General features: G+C 34.6%; 1 protein-coding gene across 1 annotated transcript in view; it reads left to right on the top strand.

The window, feature by feature from the left end:
* The window catches only part of NBAS (NBAS subunit of NRZ tethering complex), a 185,922-nt gene that overhangs the window by 75,164 nt on the left and 88,729 nt on the right, over positions 1–22,029 (top strand). Inside the window, exons 35-40 of the mRNA XM_032184498.1 lie at positions 1,061–1,159; positions 8,594–8,761; positions 9,307–9,420; positions 9,671–9,794; positions 14,653–14,729; positions 15,316–15,453. Coding sequence (XP_032040389.1) covers positions 1,061–1,159; positions 8,594–8,761; positions 9,307–9,420; positions 9,671–9,794; positions 14,653–14,729; positions 15,316–15,453 — 720 coding nt within the window. The remainder of the gene's footprint in view (positions 1–1,060; positions 1,160–8,593; positions 8,762–9,306; positions 9,421–9,670; positions 9,795–14,652; positions 14,730–15,315; positions 15,454–22,029) is intronic.

Here is a 22,029-nt window from a genome sequence, read left to right as displayed (position 1 = left end):
CGAAGTTACGTAAACTTCTGATGCTGTATAAGTAAAAATGTGTTAAACTTCACTCAATTCATTGCCCCTGTATTGCTGTCTTGTTCCTTCTAAAGGCTTCTTTTCCTCTTAGTTGTAATGCATTATAGCTGCTCATCCACTGGTTATTACCCTCTTGCATCCTACTTTTCCAAGGGAAAACATTTTACCTTCTTTATTCACAAAGCTTGATACTGAATTGGTTGCTGAGGGTTCTTTGTTAGTACAATATGATTTGTTACAAACATTCAGTGATAATTTATTTGATACTTGCCCAAGGAAGCCAAACCCAAGTCATGATTTCCATGAAAGAATGCATAATTGGTTTCTTCTGCAATTACTTTCTCCAAAAGCTAAGCATATTTTTTTCAGCACTCATCATAAATGGCCTTCTGTTCTGTCCAATGTGTGTGTCTTAGTGAGCAACCTGATTCAGTGGGAGGTATCCCTGCCCATGGCAGGGGGGTTGAAATAAGATGATCTTTCAGGCCCCTTCCAATCCAAACCATTCCATGTATGTAGGTAGATACATGCAAAAAATCTTTATCAGAAGTTCATGGTGAACAGTTGATGCTGAAAGACTGTAACTGTTTTGTGGAACTTCATTAGTCTATAGCCTGCGGAAATTCTGTTCATGTGACATTTGTCTCTCTGCTTACCCATCACCTTAGAGGCACAGTTCCAATAATGAGTATTTTTCATGGAAGTTCTTAGCTGACGTGGTACAGAAACTTATAGGTAGTGTAAAATAAACAAATATAACAACTATAACAATCAAAAAAATACAATCCTTACGTTGTATGGAAAAAATATTTCATAGAAAACAAAGAGAAGGGAAGGTCATTTAGCCTAAGGACTATAAGAGTGAGAGGATGTTAAACAATTGTTTTCTTCTTCTCCCTGCCTCCTCTATCCCCTCACTTCTTTTTTTCTGTTGTGGAAATTTTTGCATCAGAATTTCTTGACTTTCCTATGACATTGGAATTATAGTTCTTAATAAGTATTTGTCTGGTAAGGGATTATATTTATTCTGTCTCTGTAGATTCTTTATCAAGCTGTGAATCACCAGTTGCTTCCTTCAGAAGGAGATGAGAATGTAAATAGCTCCATACCCTCTTCGCTGATCAGTAAGGATACAGAGGTGAGCTTTAAAGTTTTTAAAGTAATAACAATTGTGTTTTGTATTACGTTGAAGAGCTGAATCTGAGTGTGAGCATCATCTACCTGTTTACTACAAAAATACGCAGCATTAAAGGCTTCTAATTAAAGGCTACTAATTTTTCAGTCTTAGATTACTTTAGGTTTACCTTTGCTTGTATATTTTTGCATAGTCTGTTCTGGTTTTTTGTTGATTCTTTGTAGGCAATCTTAGCAGCACCATGGGGGGTGGGTGGGAGGGGGAAGCAAAACATTTGCAAATAAACCTGGGCTATGCATTTAATTCAAAAACATCTTGAGTTAAACTTTTTTTCTTTTTTACTGCGCATCATGAGGTATATGGTGTTTTCACCATTTTTTGACTTTCAGATATTGCATGTGAAATAATTATAATGTGCAAGATTAGAAGGTACATCAACTCTTAAAGCTTTGTGGGGAATAGAGGCATGGGGAAGGGAAAGGTCTACTGTTCTGTTTACTTTTCATGTTTATAGTTTTAACAAATCTAATTTTGTACATGTACGATTGGAACTACATTTTTCTCTTCAAAGATGATGCTATTTACTATTTCTGAAAGAAATGAAAGGCTCTTTCAGCCTCTACAGAGAGTGGGAAATTACAAGTTTAATTTAAAAATTTCTTTTGAAAAAGTAGATTTTTAATGTAGTTCAGACCCTTTATTTTTCCCTTCCATCTTTTCTGTTCAACTCTTCCTGTAGATGATAAACAAATCTCAGGGTGGTAGGGGAGAAATGTTAACCTGAAAGTAGGAAGAATACAGTAGGAAGAAAGAGAGGTGGTTCGTGTTGTATAGCTTGGTGTTTTGAGCAGAATATTTAAATTGCAGCCGATTTCTTGTCATTATTCCATTAAAGGAGTTTTTACCAATAATAGCTATAGATGGAACATGTTAGTCTTTGCATTTGGTATATTTAACACCATGTAGCTAAACAATAAATTAGCCCCTGCCATGTTATTGGAATGGGAACAGAAATTCTGTATATGTATGTATTTTGTGTATGCATATGTTTGTGTATACATACATGCATATTTCATACAAATGTACATACATATACATATATAAAAGTAACAAGATGGGCAGGAGAGTGAAACAGCACTGAAAACAGCATTCAGCGTAAGTGAGGTAAACTTTTACCTTATGTATCTAGATATCTAGAATCATTGCCATGAAGAAGAGGTCTGTTTATTAGCATGAACACATTTTATTTTCTGGGAATTGGTAAATAAATTCATCTGAGAGCAAGATTGTCAAATAAACGTTAATAACATTGTGGAGCCTTTTGATTAGGGCATGGATGCATATTTTAACAAATTGTAACACACGACAAATTTGTCACATCATCTTTAATATGCTCTAGTACTATCAAATGTTTTGTTGTGACAGAACAATTGCATGTGCATATAAATGAATTCAGAAATACACTTAAGGGTTTATCAGTCTTGAGTAAACTCACTAATTAGCTTAATTATCAGTTCGATTTAGATATCTGAAGCAATTTTAACTAGAGTGAGGAATTTGCATTTAGAAAATTGTTCACTCTTATTTCATCCAGTATACATTCTTTTCTTTTTTTTCCCCTTTGTTGTGGTTAGTTGTCTACAGTTGGAAGTCTGCACACAGTAGACTGGGCAAACGTGTATGGTGCAGCATTGAGAGTTTTCATTGTTTTTGTAACACAGCTTTTGTTTTCTAGTCAAAATGTTACACTATGAAATGGGTTCTGTGTATTTGTTAATTTTAACTTAATGTCTTCTCCCAGTTGATTTATATGGGAATAATAGCTTCTTTCATTTTTTACAGTATTTTGCAATGACACAAGAGGAAACATCCAATAATATTTCGAAATTGTGTAAACTTACCTTTTTTACAGACATGAAATATTAGAAGTGCACTATGTTCAAAAACTCTCTCTGACGTAAATGAATCCCATAACTGCAATCACTGTAGTTGCACGTCAAGTAGTTCTTCCTGCTTCTTATCTTCATTGTCTTGCACAGAATTTCAAACTATAATATCTTTTTGCCCTTTCTTTTTACTCCTTTCTTTACTTGTGTTTTGACTTAAAACATTCTTTTCTCAAGGACTTGACAAATGTTCTTCTTCTTAAATTACTGATAACTTTTCAATTTAGTGCTCAAAACATAATTTTCCTTTTAACTAAGGTTAATTAAGGTATATGTTTTTGGGCATCTCTTTCTCTGTTACTTTGAAAATACCTATCTGTTAATGAATCAACCTTCAACCTTTCTTATAATATCTTTAGAGATCTTTTTTCTACCTCTTCTCGTATTGATTGTTAGTTGTCACTGCCATTTTCCTGTGATACCAGCCCACTGCTGGTATTCCTGTGATACCAGCCCACCAGCTGCTGGTTATACTTTTCAATTCTTCTTCTTTTTTTTTTTTTTTTTTTTGGATGTACAGGAAGAACTCTCTATTAATGTCTAAACTCATCTATCTTTGTTGTATTAAGGGTCTTTGTTTTTTTTTCCAAACATTTTTTTTCCCCATGAAACTTGCAGGAATCTCGATAAGCAGCTGGCTACTTATCTTCACAAATTATGTGCAAATGTGTCACCTAACATACCTGTCATATTGATTTAAGTAAGTCTTTGTAGAAAATTCCTGACTGCTACAATAAAGATGCACATAATTATTCTGTAGGAACTAATGTGTTTACACATGTACTTCATGACCAAAGCACCTGGCTTGTCACTTGTGATGGAACTCAGTGGAACCATTGGAGAAGTTATCCTTTTGAAGCTACAATGACTCCAACGTAGTAGAATATTTTGCTTATTAAATTTCCTTCATGCTTACCATTTGTTCTCTCTGTAGTGTGCTGCAAGTGCCTCAACAATTCATCTGCTGTTCAAACTATCTCAGTGAGAAAAAATAAGGTTTTGACTCATTAAAAGCATTTCAAAATATTACTGCTAACATTATTAAAATATAATTCTTAGTTGTGAGATGCTGTGTTGTATATAAGCAGTAAGGACAATAACCACTGTAAATCTTGCCTTCTAAATGAGCTCTGACTTTGTGCTTGATCTTCTTAATACTTAAAACATGTGTTATGTCCATTATAAATAAAATAATTATCTTTTACATATCTGAATGTGAAAATTTAATTACTGTATACTGTCACAGTAGCCCAAGATAAATTAATGGTTTCATATTTCCTTGGAAAGGAACTTCTGATAAGAGAGTAGAAATGATTTGAAGATACTCTTCTCTAGAAATTATAGGACTTTTTTCTTAAATGTTGCTTAAAAGAAAAAAAAAGTTCCTACTAACTGAGAATTAGCATCTTGTTTTCTTTTTGGACCCATGCTCTGGATCTGGAATCTTTTTTAATTACTCGCATATGTGAAATTTGTGTGTCATGCATCCTTATCATTGCTGATTAGCAATGGTTAGGGAATGTTTTACTTCTGTAGTGTATTCAGGGAAATGTTCCACCTGGAATCTGTGGAACTTCAGGGCAAAAATAGCTGCAGTTTCAAATAGCTATGATACATAAATCTTTATACATACACACATTTATATGTATGAGATTAACTGGAGCTGTGTTTTGTGGCTTAGTAAATATACTGGTTTTAATTGTGTAACAACAAAATTAGAATGCTCATAGAAAGAGGTAGCTGTAACTCTTGATGGTATTTTATTCACTAAGTTCATTTAATGTCACCGAACTCTTGTGCTGAGGAAGAGAAGATCTCAAGGTGGAACTCCATACTTGTACTGTGTAAACTGCTGCTGGCAATTTAATCAATGAGGTACAGAGAATAATGCAACTAACCAGCCATTAGGTGCTTGATTCACTTACTTAATTACAGATACCAACAATTTGAGATGTCCTAAGGCATCTTTCCTGTCCTTTAGCTACTGACCGAAAAAGTCTAGGTCCTCTTGTCAGATCTATGAGTGTTAGACAGATATCTTAATTACTGCCATGTATTGCACACAGTCATCAAAGCCCGTGTTTAAGTAGTTGAATGTAATCCATTGTCTCTGCTTAAGGCTGAATTACTTTCTAGTTTGCAATGACAGTAATAGACTTACTGAGACTTTAGACATTCAGTGACACCTGAAGGTTATAATCTTGAGCTGAATCCTTTCTGTAGTTTCTCATCTGTTTTAATTTATCTGAACTGGACGGGAATTTTGATGTAGACAGGTTCATGATAGAGGTGTTGTACAAAAATGGAAAACAAACAAACAAACAAAAAAAACACAGAAAAACCACACCTTTCAAGACACAAAACAGGAATGTACAGTATACATGGATGCATATGTAAAAATATTTAAATACCTGCTTTCTGGTGGGAGTACCAAAAAGCAAAAAAAGAAAAGGAAAGTTAAGACTTGATGTTTTGTCTAATTAGAGTCTGTTCCACCTCGCTTTGTGAAATTACGAAAGTTTTAGGTAACCTTCTATGTAGTCAACCTATGCAGGTTTTCTTTAAAAATAACAGATGTTAGTGTTAGCATTTATTTCCTTTTAGTGAGGTGGGGATTAGGCACTTTTCTGAAGCTCCAAGTGGTAATATGAAGGGAAGTAGCCTCAAGTTGCACCAGGGAGGTTTAAGTTTGCTATTAGGAGACATTTTTTAATGAAAGGGTTGTGCGGCAATGGAACAGGCTGCCCAGGGAAGAGTCCCCATCCCTGGAGGTCTTCAAGAAATGTTCAGATGTAGAACTTGGTAGCATGGTTTAATAGTGGACTTCAGTCCTAGGGTAAAGGTTGGACTAGATCTTCTTAACTTGAATAGTTCTATGACTCTGATACTTCACAAGACTATTAACTCATAAGGTGTATTAGAAGTATGGTTTCTGCATGTTTTGACCCTTGTGCCTTGGCTAACTGTCATTAAAAACAAAACAAAACAAGCAAAAACTATGTTACAGGTGTTTTAATTTATCCTATTCTATGGCTTATTTAAAAAAAAAAAAAAAAAAAACAACAACAACAACAAAAAACACAGTTCGCTTTGCTTTTTGTCATTGGGTTAGACTGTTTAGAATTATATTTTAGTATTTAGCTGTTATTTTAGGTTATCTTGATAATTTACAATTTGTTGGCTGAGTCTTTTTTATATAAAGTTAGATTCGTACAAGTTTTTAGCTGCTATATGAAAATAATTTCCCTCAAAATCCCCAAGCTATACTACCTTACTGAAGTCATAATTAAAGGACACGATTAAAGTTATCCTATTAAATGGGATCTTCAATAATCTTTAAGAAATCAATTAGTTTATCAGAGGTTTATTCAGGATAGCATGGAGTTATGGTAAGTGTTGCTGTTCTAGGTACACAGCGGCTCTTCAGATGACAAAATTCTTACTTGTGCAGAAAATACTGTAATGATGGTTAAAGTTCCGTTTAGGCAAATCAATAAATCACTACCAGAGTTTTTCTGATAATGGTTGAACTATACTAGCACACAGTCTACTGAAGGAGTTTTATTTTTAAAAATGTTTTTCTCAAATGCAGTTGAAAATTTGGAGGGGAAAAACTCTGATTTTTGTTGTTTGTTAATTCAATTAATCCTCAGAATCAGAGTCCTGAAGCAACTAGTGAAACTTGTGTTCTCTATATACCATTTAGAATATGTTATGAAAACTTTAGTGCAAGTAACAAAAGAGATTCATTAAAAACAATCAAACCAACCAACAAAACAAAAAAACACAATGCTGATTAACAAGAATTATTGTTTCCCCCTCCCCACTGCTCAAAAAAACCCACCAGACCTAGGCTGTTGTATTGCTGTTTATTCTTCAGAGGAGTAAAAATTTTGGTGTATTACGCTTAGCATGTTCTTTGTTCATTTAGTGAAGAGCTGAAATTTGGAATCTCGTTGACTAGTTCATTAGTGGTGTTCCTGTGAAATTCAGAATATAAATTTTAGAGAAGATTGGAAAAAATAAATAAAATGCTGAAGTCTTAAAGGAAAGAAAGACGTAAAATGGGCCTGCTACTTTAATGATCAGGTTAAGGCAGTGAATAATACAATTACGGGTACTAAAAATAAGGTTGTCTGCAGTGAAATTTTACCTTGAAGCTAACAGATGTTTTGTCAATTAAGTTCCTGTGGGGCATCCCTCACTTGAGCATAACTCAGTATCCTTTTGCTTTGATGTCTGAAATTTTGTCACAAGTTAGTAAGCTGTGAATTAATACTTCCCCTTCACTTATTAGTTATGCAGGTAGAATTCTCCTACTTCTGTAAACTTTGGTGTATGGGGAAATGAATAATTGAACTGTTATGAAGAAGCATCGGAGATAAAGCTGTTGAAATTTACTGTATGGATGGGAATATGTATATTTTATGTTGCTGAAGGCAGTATTTACATTAGCATGCTAAGGATATGGTTCTATTCTAATGTGCAAGTTTTGTAAAGCATACCATGGACATGAACCTTTCATGGCTGGAATAGTTAGCACAGATCGACCAAAATGGATATTTTGAGTATTAATTAAATGCTTTACAAGAGGAAGAGCTGATGCAGAAACCTCCATTTGCAGAACGTCCTCTAACTGATTTTAATGTGAGTCTGCTGAGGCTGAGTGAACACATTTTGCAGGACAACATGCATATGTTGCAGAAGCAGCTCAAGCTTGGGAATAGACTAGGTTAGGATCTTGGATTCTTTTTTACAGTTTGTTAGGTTTGCTAGATTTGTACCTTGAAAGTGCTAACTGCAGAATTTCAAATCTTCTTTCTCACTTGGTCTGGAGATGAGCGTTTACATCTCTTTTTTTCCCCACGGAACTGTGAGGATTTTTTGTTGTTGTGATGTGAAGGGACAAGGGGTAGAATGTGTCTACATTATCCACCTTTGTTTGTCTTGTGAGAATGCTACTTTGACTTCAGCATGGGGAGCTCTGTTTGCTGTTGTAAGTGAAGTTTGTGAAGGTTGTGTGATGAAAGCATATTATACTGAGAACTCATCTCAATAAATGCTACCTCTATTAATGCGAGATTATATCTTCTATCAGCATTCTTGAATTAGTGATGATTCATTTTAGCATGCTCAGTCTCCTCATGTATTATAGATAGGTTTGTTATTTTAATAGCAGTACTCAACAGTTATGTAACACATTACCATTATAAACTTTGGAATTATACACAGCTGATATCTGTGGACACGTGAGATTGTACGAGGGGCACAATGTTCTATTGATCATACTACTCACTGCAGATTGAGACTTAAATCACTTTTAAATTTAACTTTTTTTTTTTTTTTTTACAACATCTGTTGCCTAAATTAATGAATGTTAAAATAAATTATTAACATAGTGTGTGTAAACTAATGTGTTTTGGCTTTTAGGTCTTAATCTAATTAAAGCATGAGTCTAATGCTTACCATTGTGTGTTGGATATGCTCACAGGATGAAACTACGGTCTCCTCTAGCCAGTCTGCTGATTTGTTGTACTGGACGACAACAAAAACCATGAAGGTGTTGTCTAACACAACTATGACTACAAAAGCCATGCTGCATGCTGTCAGTGATGGACAGTGGTGGAAAAGATCACTAACTTATCTTCGACCATTACATGTAAGGGATTGCTGATAAGTCTCGAGATGCTTACACATTCACTGCAATGTTAGAGTAAAAACAGGGCTCCTTTGTAGATACACCTGACAACTGAAGAGCTCAAATTGATAAGTTAACTAGAGATGACAAGGGACAGTTTTCAAGCAAATCACAGTGAAAGAATCCATCTAAAGGTGTTTCCTGCTTCTGTTTCCTAATCTGTTTTTTATTTTTTTTTTTATTTTTCTCGCATAGTGTAAAGGCATAGCTTAAACTTTACAGAACTTCAGAACTTTGGGGAATAAAGCACAGTGAAGTCAACTCTTTGCATACTGTCTATTTATATTCAAAGCTCCAATACTGCTTTTGAGTGTGATTCTCTCTCTCTGTCTTAATACTGAACTTGATATAACATCGCTTTATTTAGGATGACTCTTACCTTGATCCCAGTTGAATTCAGGGATCTTTCCATTTACAGGTGCTTCCCTTCTGAACTGCAGTTAAAAACTTTGTAATGAACTTTTTTTTTTTTGTTGTTACGACACACCTGTACTTGTTTTTCCCAGGGCCAAGAATTTGGAGATGTGTTAAAAAGTGGGCCTGGAGAAAATGTCACTGTGGAAAAGCAAGGCTGTCATCCATTTTATGAATCTTTAATTGCTGATCCATATGTTGCAGAAGTAAGTTTCTATGACAGGATTCTGAATTGTTTTTTTTTTCCTCTCTGTTGAGATCTTCTAGTTAAGTAACAATATGGATTTTATATTGTGTGTTTGCCTTGCAAGGATTTGAAATTTTGTGCAATAGTAGGAAAAAAATAATTAAACAGAAATTAAAGCAAATGCAGGAACAGAGGTTTATAACTGTATCTGATGTAACGTAACTGTAGACTGTAGTGCTCATGCATCAGTTATCTTATTTTCCTTCTAGTCTGAAAGCAACTATGGCACATACCAGAACAATTCTTTGGAAAGCTTTGCAGAAGTATTGTTGAGAACAGAGAAACTGACAGAGACCAAGAGTGAAGGAAAAAACCTACTCCCAACTACAGAAGGTATGGGTATATGTGTATTCACTTCTGTATTTAGTATAGTAACTCTAGGAGAAGCTACAGTTAGGTTTAAAAGTGGAGAAGAGTACGTAATGCTTTACTCTTATTTTGGTAAGTAGTCTTGATAGAAGTAGTTGCAGTTTTCAAGAAAAGTATTTCTAAAAGGAGTTGCTCAGTAGGGAATACAAATCTGAAATCAGAAAGTCGGCTTTAAATAAGTAGAAATTGTTATTTGAGGGCTGACGTACACATTATAAAGAGAAAAAATATTGAAGGCTTCCTGTATACTATAAAATACCATAACTAAAAGGAAATTTGCGACTCAGTGTTAATATCCATTTGTTATTTGTTGAGATCCTGTGCCATTTATACAGGAGTTAGTATTACAGGATCATTAGAGTATTTTGATACATAACAGCTCACCTTCAGTTTCTAGAATCAGCAGAACTTTTTCTTTCGAAATTTCTAGATTTTATAGATTATACTTGGTAATTTGTTAACTGAAACAGTTTCACTTTTTAGAAGCAAAACAAAAAAAACTACATTTTTTTTCTTGTTGCTGTCTCCTGCTGGTGTAAGAAATGAAGTATTTAAATATTTACATGCTGTTACTGTCTTTTGAAGAGGTCTGTGTTATATTTTACTCTATGGGAAGTTCTGCTATGAAAAATGAGTGTATTAAATCACTTGCAAAGTTTCAAGTGAAGCTTGCTGTATAATCCATATCATTTTATTTCAACTGTTTAGTGTAAAACAGCATATCTGTTTTACAGGTATACAATTCTCTATTTTTAGATGTGTGATGTTTCTACAGATAACTGGTACCGTTTTAATAAAATAAGTATTAGAGAAGGTCAGCATCAGCAAGTTTAAATGAGGAAGCATTTATTTATATTTTGTACTTTTCAAACTTTGTCAATGCAAAAATAATGTTAAGTCTGTACAGGTTATCTCTTATCTTACATTCTGAGAGCTTGTGATGCCTGTGTCTTAAAGGGGAGGGAGAGGCAAAGAGTAAACACGTTCATTACTTTCTTACAGCAAATGATGTTAATTGGGAAATCCTTGGTGATGCTTCCTGCTCTAACTGGAACTGCTTGGTTACAATTCAGTGGGTGCCTTTGAGATCAAAATTTCAGGTTTGGGGACTTGAAGAAGAAAAGAAATTTTAGATTCCAAGTTTAGTTTTTGAACTTCTACCTTCCTACCGGAAACTGGACTATTAAACATCAGTTCTGTCTCCAAAGATCTATACAGGAATTTGTGTCAAGGGGAGTGGAGGAAAAAAAAGTTTCAGAAAAGGCATAGGAAAGATGAAATGAACTTGTTCTCTGAAATACATTTTATTTAGAGGAAGGGTTGTCTGTCAGCACATATCAATAAGAGAACTTTTAAAGAAAAGGTACATTGTGTATTTTGCCAAATATTCTATTATTGTAGCAGTTCATTGTTATACACGTTTGAGAAAAGCTGAACATCTTCCCCAGAGGAAGTGTGTGAGATAAAACTCAAGATTAAGTTTGCTGCTGCTTTGTGGATGTAGGATTTGGTATGGTCACAAGCCTTGGACTTTGATCTTCCATATACTTTTAAGTTTAGTGAGATATTATCACATGCTAAATGAACAATGATAACTTGCATCTTTCAACAAAACATCTGGGTATCAGTAAGTTAGCTTTCATGAAGAAATAATTTTCTTCTCCAGTTTTCTATCCAAGTAGGCTTCTGGCATAAAGTCAAAATGTGCACGGGAAATATTAAAAAAAAAAAAAAAACAAACAAAAAAAAAACAAACACAACAAAACAAAAAACACAAAACCAAAACAAAACCATAAAAACAGAATACATGTATATTTATATATATTTTTTTTCCTAAGGAAATACAGCTTGTAGAACACTGTTTCATTGCTTGTAACTTCTTGTCCACCCTATTTTGCAGCCCTGTAATGTTTGTTTAATTTGGCATAGGTCTTTGTCCCCATAAGTTTTGTTAAGATGTGCATTGGAACAGAGTGGCATCCTGCTAATATCTGTAGTCTGTGATTTTAAACTCAGTGGATTAGTACGTCATTGAATTCCTGTAGGGTTTTGCTTGGAGACATAAAACTGTATGACTTTAGTCTGTGTACTTACATGTACGTATGTGTAAGTAGGAGGATATATAAGGATACATGAACCCATACTGGCACACAAGCACAAAGAAAGCGCGCGTGTGTTTATGTATTTATATATATATATATATATATATATATAAGTATATATATAATCCCTTTCTCAGAAGGGATGTCAATGGAAGCAGTTCCTACTCTCAAGTAGTATTTTTGCAGCTGGGATACCTTTGGGTTGAGCTTCATTCAAATACAACAGCGTTCATGAAGTCATTTTGTGGCCTTGTATTGGTGCTATGTTGTTGGTCATGATTGCTATCTGAAAGGTGAAGATAAATGTTTGTTAGCTGGGCAGTTGTCTTGTTGGCGATTTTAAGTTCAAAGAAAATGTGGAGTTTATTGTGTTGTTCTTGTGGTTTTGTGGTCAGGAATTTTCCAGAGAAACGGAAAAGAGGGCAGAGCACTGGTTCTTTTCTTCCTCCCATCTTTTTCTGTTTGACTAGTGGTGGTTGTAAGAACATTTAAAGTAGCATAGCTTTTGCTCATAGTACAGAATACCAGTTTTGCAAACTAACTCATAAAGATTTTAATATTAGATATTTCTAGAGTTCTATTATTTTTGCTTGGACAGCATCCAGGTTATTTTGAATGCAGCAGAAACAAGCTGTCAGCAGCAAGAAACTATTGGTAGAAGCTATTTGAAGCATAGTTCCTGATGGACAGGTTTGTATTTGCAGTAACTTTAATGCTGCCATCCTGACGACCTCTGCGATGCCTTGTCACATAGAAATTTGCTTGTTGTGTGTGGCTGAGGGCCAGCACATAAATCAACTAAGTCAGTCTGGTGGCAAATTAATGATAATCTGAAAATTGTAAGTGATCATTCAAGCCTTTTGTAACTTATTCTTTGGAACAAAGAATTCACTGGGAGGTCTGTGTGTGTAAAATAAAAATGCTTCTTGCCAGCATGCACTTAAGAGTAGTTTATGCAATGTGGAAATAAAAGCATTTGAGACTTTCTTAAAATGTGCAAAGAGCTAAGCTGTGGAAAGAGGGTTCTGCTGCTTTGGAAAAAAAGTCCATGAAAAAATGAAAACAACATTTTTTTTTCCTTGTATATTTAAAATTCCTTAAGCAATTTCTGATCCACATTTCCTAAGATTTTTGAAGTTGCTTCTGGAATTAATAATTTGCATTCTGTACCCCTAAAACTAAATGTTGAGTGTATCATCAGAACCATTATTTTTTAAGTGTTTGTTGAAGCTTCTGTAATAACCATGGTGACAATTTAGTACAGAAAAATATATAAATGAGATCCTGTTATTAACCAACAAATCTCAGGCAATCACATTGTGTCTGTGCCATGTTGGTTCTCCTATTTGTGTAAAGTAAAATATAATGATTTCTATTTTTAAACTAAAAAAGCCCTTAGTATAAACTTAGGAAAAGCAGATATTTTTTTGTCAGTTGTACTGGAAGTATATATTTTTTAGAATCATTATTCTTTGTGTTCATTTCTACTGCGTTCTTGTGCTGAAATTTTTGATTGCAGTATGTGGCAGGAGCAGGGGAGTTATTGTTTGGAGATGGTTTTGTGTATGTGTGCTTTTCTTTTTTTTCCCCCCTAACTTTTTATTGAGTTTCAATTGAAATGTAAATATCCTAGAAGAATGCTAGCTAATCTGATTTGAATCACTGTATAAAAGGTTGCTGTTATTTTTCTTCTCTTTTCCTAAAGCCAGAAGTGAAAAGCAGATATAAGAATTACACTATTTAATTTATATTATTTATATTTATTTTAATTGATTAATCTGAATTTATAGAATTCAGTAAAAAGACCTGAATTTGCCCATCCTTCCAGGTTTCTTAACTTTCTTCATAACTGTTCATTTTCCTCAGCTACTTTCTTTCTAAGCTTAGCTTTAGAATTTATTAAAATAATCATGAACATTCAATTAAGGAAGCTTCTTTTTTCATTATCCGTGTGTTATTTACTAAATGAACTCATTCTAGTTAGTGATACCTTCCCGTTGACATAGTTATCCAAACTTTAGATTAACTAACTGTACCAAGTCACTATGTGTAACTTGTCAGTTGGATAATGTATTTTAGGTGTACCTGTCAGTGATTTATTTAGATGATTTCTTAGTGACATTTTACAGTATGCATGATCCAGATCAGCTTGTTTCTCTCTCTAAAGTGCCTGGGAATTCTCTTGCTTATACTTCTTGCTTAGTTTCAATAATCTTACTTAAAAATGTATGCTACTTGTTGCACTTTATTTTTTTTTTAAGATAAAAGTTTTCAGTATAGAATCTTGCTTTCAGTGATAAGTGAATTAGAGCTCAGGCTTGAAGAAAAGACATTTTGTGACACTCCTCTGGTTGGTATTTTGTAATGTTCACATCATTATACCACTGCCTTGACTTTACAAGCAACATGTCTACTTGTTTTGAATCATTTCAGATGATATTTCAGTGGCTTTGTTTAGCATCTGTTACTGCACAGTCACATTCTTGTTTGGTTAATGCATGGAACACTTTGCCTGGAAGTCAAGGTAAAGCTGTTCTGCAGTTTAATTACATATTATCTGTTTCTGGATTGCGCTGATTAGTGTTTAATTAAGTATGTATAGGGTGCTTCAAGCTAGTGTCTAATAAAATAAAGTTAAACTGAAAACATTTAATTTGCTAACTGTCAAGGCTGGATGGGTCAGTAATCAAACCTTTATTTCTTTTCTGTGTATGTTGCAGTTCTGCTACAACTGGCAAGCGATGCTTTACCAAATGATATGGCCTTGTCTCTTGCCTATCTGCTTGCACTGCCACAGGTATGTTGATAGTGATTTTATATATACATATATATATATATATACACACACACACATATATATATGTAATATGCTTTTACCAGTAAATATTATTCTGGATTTCAGAATTTCATAAGGAAATGTATTTTCTGTAGGGCTTTAAAATTTGTCTTTGAGATCAATTAAATATAAATAAAAAAGTTTGGGCTGACGCATTTAAAGGTAGCTCTAAACAAATGCTGTTGGACTGATTTATGAGTGTGGTACTGGTGAAATAACACATTTGATAGAAGTTAGACTGCCTGACTGACAATTCCAGCATAGCTCAGAAATGCAGGTAATACCTTTATTGTGTAGAAGAAGGAAAGACTTAGTTTGGAGATCATTTTGGTTAAGTGTGCAAAGGGAGAAATACAGAATACAGAATTATCACAATACAGAATTATCTTTGTGTGTGGGGGGGAGAGGAATTTAGTGACTTATTTCTGTGCCAAAAAAAACATAGAATTATTTGTAAATCACAGCAAGAAGCTTTTAGAAAGTTTGTGCACTTAACATTGTATGCTTGCTAATTCTTTCATCTAAATTAATGCTCTCTTTCTCCTAGGTGGTAGATGCCAACAAATGCTTTGAAAAGCAATTGCATTCTGCGTTATCTCTCCAGCTGGCAAGTTATTACTACAGCCTGCAGATCTATGCTCGTTTGGCACCATGTTTCAAGGACAAGTGCCACCCTCTCTACAGGGTTAGTACTTTTTCTTTTTAAAACCATATTCATTAATGTGCAGCATTAAAGCTATTCTAAATAGCCAGTACATGAGTTAAGCCTGTTAAGGAGCTGATCTGCCTTACACTGTGAACAGCCTGCTAAGTTATGCATAATTATTCTTGCACAGTGCTGTAAACAGGCAAGTACTTGAAATTTTCTGGAAGAGTATATTGTGTGTTCTTGAAGCACAATATCAAGTGTCATTTATAGGTAGTAGCACTAGCCATCTTCAAAGTAGCTTATAAACTGAGCAATAACGTGTATAGCCTATTCTGTCATCTTGCAGTACTGATAAAGGACTTCCTAGGATGAGTCAAGTGTCCATTTAAGCAAGAACAGGGCTGTTCAATGTTTATTGTTACGTATTTTAGTTCATATATGATGTATATGATGTTTATAAAGTTCATCCTTGTTCATTGATGAAATTGTTCATTTCCTGTGATAACTGTCTCTCTTCGTTGTTTTTCAAATGGCACAGCTCTGTTTCTTACTCATCACCTGTGATTAAGGGAGTTTAATGATAAACCTGAACTAAATGTGAGAGGTAACATGTTTGGTAAAAACCCAGGTTTCTTAGTAGGAATTAGAATTGGTGCAAAAGTCAGGCTACTGTAAACTCTTTTTTGCTACTCCAAGAGTTTATTCACAGAATTCAGAAAGTTCTTTCTTCCTCTCCTGAAACTCTCTGGACTGTTTAGTTTCCAGCTTGTCTCTGCTTTACAGTTAAAAGACCACTCCAAATTTTCTGGAGAGAGATCACTAAGCACCATCATAGCTGGAAAAGAGGAGGTATTTTCTATATTCAGATCAGCTCCGTTTTCCTCTATGTTCAGAAAAAGACTGTTTGATACTAGCCCAGTTCTGCAGTTTGGCAACCTTTGATTCTCCTGCATCCTGATACCCTGTTTAGAAACTAAAGGAAAAACTTAGCCCAGAGCTGAAATTTGTGGCACTAGCAAAATATGTTGGTTAGAGGAATTTGTTCATGGTTAAATAGCTTTCTTTTGAGCCTGCTGTTAGGCACCTTTGAGGAAAAAAAAAAAAAAAAAAAAAAGTATATACTTTTGTTATCTTAGCTTCTGTCTTACAAGCAAAGATGGACAGTTTTATTTTATGAAAGAAGCTATGAAGCCTTTTGAAAGAAAATGTCCTCATTTTGAAAGAACAAGGACAGATGTTAAAACTTAAGCTATTTCTACTCCAGTTGCCATTTAATAAACAAAACCATATCAATAATACCATGTAGTTTATCACTTACCAGTATGATCTTCAGCTAAATCTATTATTCCATCTTACTGAAATATTGTATGTGATTGGATTCTAAGTGTGGATAAACAGTAGATTCTAAGTTGTTTGCTAAAACGATTAAATAAATAAATAAATAAAAATTGTCCTTGAGTACTCAGTAAGAAAAGAACATAGGAGAAGACATTTATTGTTACCAGTGCTAAAGTATCCAGTGTGGGACAGTTGCTGAAGTTGAAAAGAAATAGTAACTGATACTTTTTTTCCAGCCACACATGCACAAAGGAAGAAAAAAAAACAAAACAAAAAACAAAAGACAATTTCCACAGAACAGACATTTGTTTAAATGAGCTGGTAACAAAGAATGGTTCAGCTTACAAGTTGTTTTCCTCAATGTTACCGAATGCTATGGGAATAGATATGCTCTTGCCTTTTGTATTTGTTTTTCCTTTAAAACTAAGGACATAGGAGGAGGACAAGGATTGTTTCTAAACTTTGTGGTACAAACTTTCATGAAGATGATAAACTTAATTATTTATGTCATTCCATAGTAGATTGTCTCCTAGCACATGCAGCTGGTATCTTGAATTACCTTTATTTTCTGTTTCTCAAAACAGAAATGTGTCCTTAAGTCCTTTAACTATGTAATTCTCAGCTATGGGCTCTTCTTACAAGGTAACTGAGTAGGCTTGGTGGGTGAAGAAGTATAATCAGTCTCTTTTTTTCTCCCCTATTCTAAGTATTTACATATACAGTAAAGATCTGAATTTGGCACTTGAGCCACATGCTGAGAAGGCAGATCTTCAAGATCATAGAGCGCATACTTCTGTATAACAGCATCTGAAAGATTCCTCTAGTCTACTTAATCTACTATCCTAACAACCTTATGTAAATTTTTAGAAGGTTATATAGAAGCATGGAGATACCTACACTTCCTATGTCTGCTTTAAAGTAACATTTTGTCTTTCAAAACCATACATGGCTATCTCCATAATAATAGGAGAAATGTTCTCAGGATGAAAATTGCTAAGTTGTTGCAAGAATTATTAATCAAGAAAACACATTTTGAAGGAATCTGTAGTTCTGCTGGACAAGGGCTTGACTTTTTCCTGAGACCTGAAGTACTGTTAATACGTGTGCATCAAAACAGAATCATAGGTTGCCAGAAATTCTCACTATGTTCTTTTGTATTGTTGATGTCCAAAAGAAAATCAGATGGAGAATATCTATTTCTGATGAAGTTATTACTCTGTAATAAGGAGAAACAAAGGAATTTGGGGTAAAGTACTACTGTGTTTTTGTACCCAAGACAATTAGATTTTGAAGTTTAGTTGTTATTACAATTTAGACATAATAGTCAGAGTTTAGGGCATCTGAGCTTTATTAATTTCTTACCCTGAGGGAGACATTAATAGAGTTCTAGAACTAAATAAAAAAACCTGTTAAGGATCTGTGAAAATCATGCCAGACAGAAAATAAAATACTGAAAAATAGATTGGGTGTGAAAAACATTCTGCTGCTGGTTTAACTGTAGAAACCCTTCTTAATATTTATATCCATTTCCAGCTCTGACTTCAGCATAGTCTTCCTAATTCCAACTCTTCGTGTCTAGGCAAGATTTCTATATTCTTCTTCTATCCTAATGAAAATCTGTTTGTATGAAATTCATCCTCATCTTCGTTTTTTGTATGTTCTTTTTTGCTTTTTTGAGCTTAGCAGTTGGCAACGTGTCACGATGGCTGAGTAACGCTGCTCTTGCACCTGCTTTTTGCATGTGCTTTGTGAAAGTTGTCTCCAAGTTACTCTGTGATTCTAACTTCAATCAGCTCACCTTGGCCAGTTTGGCTTTTTAGAAAACTGACAGGTGACAATTGCATGGGAGGCTACATTAAAGGCAAAGTCCAACCTCATAAAGTCCAGCATCTTTACCTTGTTGTTTGCCTTCCCTTAAAATCTGAAACTACTGTGTTTTGGTCCCAGCAGTGAAGTCTGATACTGAATATCCAATTCTCCAAATTTTTCCTTCACCTGTACCTGACATTCCAGAAATCTCCTGGATTGTTGTATTCTTCCTTGTTGTCCTTCCAGCAGGTTTTATTTTCCAGAACAATATTTTCCATGGGAACCATGAACCTTGATATTGCAATTCTTTGATGGATTTTGTTAATTTTTTCTCTGTCAAGTTGTCTGTAGCACTTAATTTACTACAATGCTGCTCTTTCTATAATCTCTCTAATCATGACCCATACATTTTTCTCTATCACCTCTTCCATAGAAAAGCTCAATGTGTTCAAGCAGCTTTGTCATTACACCATATCCACTGTCACCTTTTCTCCTGTTTGTCCTATAGTAGGCCAGCTCTCCTCCAGCCATTGTTCCTTGACTTCTCTCTGGGGTTCGTTCTCCATTCCCTTTGAGATTAATTTCAAACTTACCTAACTAGGTTAGGTTGGATCTAGCTCACCCCAGTGTCTTTCCTGACAGAATCCACTCCTCTGTGTAGCCAGATGCCTGTTAACCAGCAATGCTTCTGAGTCTTGATAACCAAAATCTGTTTGTTTGGAAAATGCTGCTTGGTTTTGCATCGTTCTTGCATTATATGTCAAAAGTTTAGTCTAGTATAGACTAAGATATATCATCTAAGAATACAAAGTTTTATTGAGCATTCCTTCCAACTGCCACTTGGATTTGCCACTCAAAAATTCTTGCTCATGATGAGAGGGGAAGCTGTACAACTGAGCAAGATATTTCCTGGATGATTTTATTTCTGTTAACAGCTTGTCTCCTCATTTGTCCTTTACTGGTGATGTGATAAGTGACCAGTATACATATATACAGGCATTTATTTTCTCTAAAAAGGAGTGAGAAGTTTAATTACCCTAAGGTTAATTGTTTTATTATGTTCCTGTCTCCGTGATAATAATTTAATATAGAAGTATTTCTATGGTTTGGGAGAAGAGTGTTTTCCTGACCTTAGCTGGGAGGTTATGCTTTTTCTTGCAGCATCAAGCAACATTTCTGACAAATACTGCTAAACTGCAGAGGAATTCCGCAATTAATGCGAGATGAAGAAAAATTATTTTAGCATATTCTTATATATTCTTTTAGCAATTCTTAGATTTTTTTTTTTTTTACTAACTTACCTGTTATTTTCATTCAATAAAATGCCAGTTGAAATGCACAGAAGGACAGGAGTGAAATTCAATGTGTTGAAGTGGTAACCTCAGTGATTGTAGTGATGCTTTTGATGTAGCCTAGAGTTGATGAAGAAGTTGGGACTTCTAGTTGGGACTACTGTGTTCCACAGTAGCTTGATTTAACCGATTTTTGAGTTTGTGAAAAGTGTGCTTTTATACAATGACAAATGTCCTCTATACACATAACCTGATTACTTGATTCCCTTTTCTGTTGCTTACTGCTTAGGTAAGCCTCTATCCAACTTTCCCGAAGAGGCAGAATTAAGTCTGCTTTCACCTCAAATAAATTCCCTGTCTACAAAACAACTTTTCTCTAGTTTTGTTTTTCTGTTTTCCCTTCTTGTTTGTATAATAACCTTTGTGTACTTTAGTTCCTCTGCTTTTTCTTTTATTTTTCTTTTTTTCTCCTGTCATTGTCAGACTATTGTTTCTGTCTGCTCACATCTTTCTTTGTAGATCTGTGCTCAGGCTCACCACACTGCCCTCATCACCGTGACATCTGTAGTCTTTAAATGCATTGAGTGGCTGTGACAAATATATCATGTGTGGCTTATTCTCTCTCATCTCCTTTCCCCTAGGGAAAAAACAGCATGTTTACATACACATTTTTTTACATACACATATATGTTTACATGCACATTTTTTTTTCATTAATGAAAGCAAGGTCAAAAGGAGTGAGTGTGCTTTGAACTTGGCACTGAATACACAGAGGTTTGTACAGATCTTATGGGAGTTCATTCTGCAGGCTTGACCTAGTCCCCAAGATGATTTAGTCACTTATTTGTATTAGAGCAACCCTAATTGTAGATACACTTGCATTAAGTTAGAGAAGCAGAATTCCCATTCACGGTCCTTATTTTAGGTATTATTCTTAGTCTAGGATATTGAAAATACAGACTTACTTTGAACTCTAATAAATATCAAGTAAGAAAGCTATATAGAGGAGGGAGAAAGGCAGATCTTATGAGCTACAAAATGTGCCACTTGTGTTCTATTGGTTCTAATGGCTTAAAACCAAATTATGTGGCACTGTAGTGCAGCTAGAAGGTAAGTCTGTACAGATGAGGTAACCTTTCACTGGAAATCAAATGATAATGAATAATTTCATGTTTGTGTTTAATGATAATAATAATATCCTATCACATTCCTAAATTATGAACTTAACTCAGTAGACATAACATATTCTTTTTTAGTCTCAAACTGGATTACTGTACATGAAATTTTACTGGAGCCTATTAACACTGCATGCATTGTTTCATTCCTTCTTAACGGGGCTTTTTTTTCCCACAAGCTAGCATGAAGTAGATGGTGGTGCCCTTTATTATTGGCTTAAAACATGCCTTCTTCTATTGCTGTTTTGAGTCCTGATTCAAGACCTTGCCTCCTCTTTGCCCTTCTTGCTGTTCAGTTAGTGATGCTGGAAACTAGAAAACTTGCTTTGGCAATATATCATGTCCTGTTTACTTCGCTGCTTGAATTTTCTGTTTTATGTTCTGCATCAATTTCAAGTTTGTATGCACTTCCTTCTCTTGCTGCTGTTTTTGGCCACTTATCATCTTCTTATATCCTATGCTGCTTGCATGTACACTGTAAGATACTATTACCCATTAATACGTTGGAAGAAAAAATAACTAAGTATCTGTGCATCTATCTCATTTGGCATACGCTCCTGTTTCTAAGTCCAGTGTATACCTGATGCTTCTGAAGACAAAAATTGGGAGAGACAAGAGTGTAACTCCTTGAATCTATGCTGCTCTATTCTTTCTCCCATTGACCTTCCTGCACATGTGTAGAGTCTGACTAGGAAGAGAGCCAAGGAGAAGGGAGAGCATTGAGGGAAGGCATCATGAGTGAGACTTTAACTGGTAATCTAAGAACTGATCTTGTGTGAGTGTTGTGTTGCTGGTTTTCTGTTTTGGTTTTAATACTAAAGTAGCCAAAGCACTGTATTGACATATTGTATGGCATTTGAATAATTCAAAGAACATAGCATCATTAGAAAGCTTAAATGTTTATTTTTCATCCTTTCTCCAGATTGTTGATAAGAGATTCTGGATAAAAGTGCTGTCAGAACTTGCCCTTGGAGGATTTGCTGCTAGCACTTCCCTAT

The sequence above is a fragment of the Aythya fuligula genome, chromosome 3 (assembly GCF_009819795.1).
Source record: "Aythya fuligula isolate bAytFul2 chromosome 3, bAytFul2.pri, whole genome shotgun sequence".
In the NCBI taxonomy this organism is placed as follows: Eukaryota; Metazoa; Chordata; class Aves; order Anseriformes; family Anatidae; genus Aythya; species Aythya fuligula.
The sequence above is the reverse complement of the archived record's forward strand: the minus strand, read 5'-3'. Positions and strand labels throughout refer to the sequence as shown.